The sequence below is a fragment of the Arachis ipaensis genome, chromosome B09, assembly GCF_000816755.2.
Source record: "Arachis ipaensis cultivar K30076 chromosome B09, Araip1.1, whole genome shotgun sequence".
NCBI lineage: Eukaryota > Viridiplantae > Streptophyta > Magnoliopsida > Fabales > Fabaceae > Arachis > Arachis ipaensis.
Window position 1 is genome coordinate 1,057,122 of NC_029793.2, and position 4,488 is coordinate 1,061,609.

Consider the following 4,488-nt stretch of genomic DNA (forward strand, 5'->3'; position numbering starts at 1 on the left):
TAAATTTTATCTAATTTTTAATAGATCAAGTCTATAGTGTAGTTAATTGGTTTACTTGAAATCTACTATAAATTCTTTTTTTTTTATTAAATAAAAAGGTGTATAGCATGTGGAGCTAGCTGTATGTATGTATCCAATTTTACTATTAGAAGTTTTAAAGCTTCAAGTTATGTAATGTGAATTCAAAAGATTCAAGGAGAATGAATGCTAATCTTTGTTTCAAAAAAATAGTTTTCTTTTTTATTTAATTTATTATTTTAATTTTCTTAAAGGGGGAATGTTGGATTGACCTGAGAGCACTTTATACACGTTCAAGGAAATCAGAAAGTACGTAACGCGGTTAATTTATTTTATTTAGTTGCCCTCTTGTTATATATATATAAATACTACTTAAAGCTTCAAGTTATGTAATGTGAATTCAAAAGATTCAAGGAGAATGAATGCTAATCTTTGTTTCAAAAAAATAGTTTTCTTTTTTATTTAATTTATTATTTTAATTTTCTTAAAGGGGGAATGTTGGATTGACCTGAGAGCACTTTATACACGTTCAAGGAAATCAGAAAGTACGTAACGCGGTTAATTTATTTTATTTAGTTGCCCTCTTGTTATATATATATAAATACTACTAAAATAAATTTTATTTTTGTTTTCCCATATTATTTCTGGCATTTTCAGTTCTACCAACTAAATGAAAACAAAAATCCATTAATATTATTAATTTATTATAGTCTTTTAGACAAGGCAACAATAATTATTATGAAGTAGCGTCTCTTACAATTCTGAATTTATGCTTCATTTTTTATAAGCATTTTTTATTTTTTTCTTAGTTTTATGAAACTTTAATTCTTATAATAGTTTACTACTTTATATTTTGATGCCTCATCAAGAGTAGGAGCTAATTAATAACTACTAAATTAAAATTATAAAAACGAATATTTATCAACAATATTATAATAGTACAGGGATTATATTAATCAATACTTTTACTTTGCAAGAAATTAAAGTAATAAAAATGAGAAATAATGACATACATATATATCTTAATGGTAAAGAATAACAATAGAAAAAAAAAATACATGGGTCTATATATAGACTCAAATTAAGTAACATTATGAACTATATATTATTTAGCTTAGCTTAATTATATAATCTTACATGAAATTAGATATAATTAACTTAAAGCTATATAATATACTTGATTATATATATATAGACCTTAATTAAAAGTGATTTGGAGGAAGAGGAAGGTGGCCATTGTCCTGAAGATTCTTGACAGTTTCATAGAGACACAAGTTCACTGGGGTGAATTTCATTCCCAAATCTTTGAGCTTTTGATTTGAAAATATGTAGGGTTTTACTCTTGGGTTCTTCTCATCTGAACATCTGCACATATACATAAAACTATTTTGTTAATTTTTTATTCCACAAAATTACACTATCAACTATATAAAATTTATTTTAAAAGTAGGATAAGCATGTATGTAACTACACAATACTTTATTATAAATATTAATTAAGTCCCGTGGTTGCTTTTGTAATTTTATAATTGTCTTTGAGATTGAAATTATCTCTTCCATTTTATCCCAATATTCTATGTTTTTTTTTTTTTAATAAAAGTCTTTTAGAACAAGCAAGAATGATGCAATAATTGAGGGGATGGAAAAAAACAATATAAAAAAAGTCAGAAGATTTGTATCCTTATTCCTTATCTATCAATATATGATAATAAATAAATTAATATTCATTAATAAGAAATTCAATGCAAGTAACTTAAAACCATGTTTTACTCAAGGAATCATAAATATACAAAAAAAAAAAAACTATTATAGATTTTTTTTTTAGTTGTCCACGGTATCCCCCAACCCGACAGGTCAAGGACTAATCCGTCGCGGATCTGACGAGTGAGCTGACCACTCGACCAATCCAAGTTGGTTAAAAAATTATTTTAGATGATTAGGTATATATAGGCTTATATATTAATGAAAAAAAGGTAGGTTAACTTCTTTTTTTTCTTTTAATTTTTTTTTTAAATAAAATAAAAGTGGTAGGTCAATGGCAGGAGACACTATCAATGTCAAAATGTAACAAGCAAGTGACAAGGACATTAGATTTGGTGAAGACAAGTAAGCTCCATGTATGGTTCATATTTGTTTGGATTTCAATTTGACTTGACTCTTCACAATGCAAAGTCAAAGTTGTTACACCTACAACTTGAGAAAACCATTTCTATATTTACAGTGTGAATTAAATGCTCAAAATCCTTAACCACCTTATTACCTCTAATTAGGAAACATTCAAACAAAACTGCGCTCTAATATTATTTCTACAACTAATTCAGCTTTAACATTTACAAAGCACTCTCTCTTCCATTTTAAAAGTAATATAAATATTAAGAGAGGTAATAATAAATTAAATTAAATCGTACTAATTATTTTAAAAAATTAGTTTTTAAAATAAAAAAAAATTTACATTCAAAATATTAGTAGTAACTAGCTAGTAATGCCTTTAATAAAGCCGGTGAATAATGACATAGATTCATTATTAGGAGGATGTTCCATAAACACGCGTAAAACGTCTTTTTGTAAAGATGCTTATGTGTTGCATTATTATTGTACGTATTATTTTTTAATTTCTTAATAAACTAGAATGAAATCGATTTTTTTATAACAATAAACCCAATTATTATCAGATTTGGTCGAACCGACCAATTTACATAACCCATTGGATCATTTTTTTTTGTTTTTTTTAACAAAAATTAGAAATATATTTGTCTTTTTATCAAAAAATTTAAACATAATTCGGTTTAAATTGTGTAAATCAATCGGATCAAATTGGATCTAATAACTATAATAAACCGATTTTGTTCTGGTTTATTAAAAAATAAATTATTAACCAGTTTAATAAAGATGTCCAATAATATAATAACACATGTAAATATTTAAAAAAAAGACATTTTTAGTATCTTTATCGAAGTGATCTCCTCATTATTAATAGTTGTACTTTACATTACTAGAAATTCTGTAATGTTAGAGGAAAAAAAATCTAAATTTATTTTATTTAATATTTATTAATTTTAATAATAATTAATGAATATTAAATAAGATAAATTTTAATTATTTTTTATTTTTTTTGTTATCAAATATTTCTATAATTAAAAATAGGAAGAAACTCACACCTAATTTGGTCATGATGTCCCTTAAAAATGGGAAACAAAGTGCATATGTCAAACAAAATCTCATACATCATTTATTTTCAGGGAAATTAAATTATCAACTACTACTACCTAATTAGGATTTGTGCATGATTTATGATAATAAAAAACAAAAAAATTATGATGAGGATTAGACTTACTTGGTAGGAATAGGGTACTCAGGAAAATACTTGGCTAAAATTGCAACAACTTCTCCACGGTGTAAAGAACTCTCAGAACAAATGTATCTACCATTGGCAGAAGGTGTCTCATAAACAAGAAGGTGTGCCAATGCAACATCCTTAACATGGACATAAGCCTGAGCAGCATTCACAAATGTCTTTGCTGATCCTGTTAGGTATTTTAGGATGTGAATTGTGCTTGCATTTATGGTTGATTGTAGCAATGGACCAACCACTAAAACTGGGTTCACCACAATTAGGTCAACTCCTTTCTCTTTTGATATTTCCCATGCTGTTTGTTCAGCCACTGTCTTCCCATAGCAATACCAGTTCTACAATAATTATTATTAATTCATCAGAATCATTGATAATAAAAAGTATGTGTCAATTACTCAATTGTCTTTTTGAATGTGCAATTTCATTTATTAATTACATTCTCATCAATGATGGTTATTAATAATAATTTCATTAATTTCAATCACACTGTGGTAGCATTTGTTTTGAGGTACTGAGACAGAGATTGAGAGACTGAGACTCAGTATTGTGTTTGTTGGTTCAGAGAATAGTACTAAAATTTTTGTCTCTGTCTTCAAAATTTCAGTATTTCAGTACCTCCAAAAAGTAGGGACACATGAGACTGAAATTACCTAAAATACTTTCATTTCAATTAATTAATTCCAATTTTATCCTTTGTGCAAATTAAATTAGAGTTTCATTCTTGTTTTAATTCTTGTCTCCCATTTTGCACCAAACAGAATACTGAGATTTATTTCAATCTCTGTCTTTTAGTCTCTGTCTCTCCACCAAACGCTACCTATGTGATGTCAATTTGTCGAGTGTCGGAGTTTTATTTAAGAATTTGTCATTAATTTGTTGGTGAATAAGTTGCTGTATACATAAGACGGAATTTAAACTCTTGATACTTATTTAATTAAATAGACTAGTAAGCTAATCACTAGTCCATTGATTATTTTATCGAAAATTAGAGAATAAAAAAATATTTAAAAAACAATAAAAAATTAGTTTAAAATTATATTATTTCATATTCTTAATTATTGTTTATTTTATTTTGAATGTTTTAATTATTAATAAAATATTGAATAATATTAGATAACA

General features: G+C 26.0%; 1 protein-coding gene across 1 annotated transcript in view; it reads right to left on the reverse strand.

The window, feature by feature from the left end:
• LOC107618046 (cinnamoyl-CoA reductase 2) overlaps window positions 1,171–4,488 on the reverse strand; it is a gene marked incomplete in the record, with an annotated part of 5,630 nt that continues 2,312 nt past the window's right edge. The window contains 2 exon segments of the mRNA XM_016319971.2: window positions 1,171–1,383; window positions 3,352–3,704. Coding sequence (XP_016175457.1) covers window positions 1,221–1,383; window positions 3,352–3,704 — 516 coding nt within the window.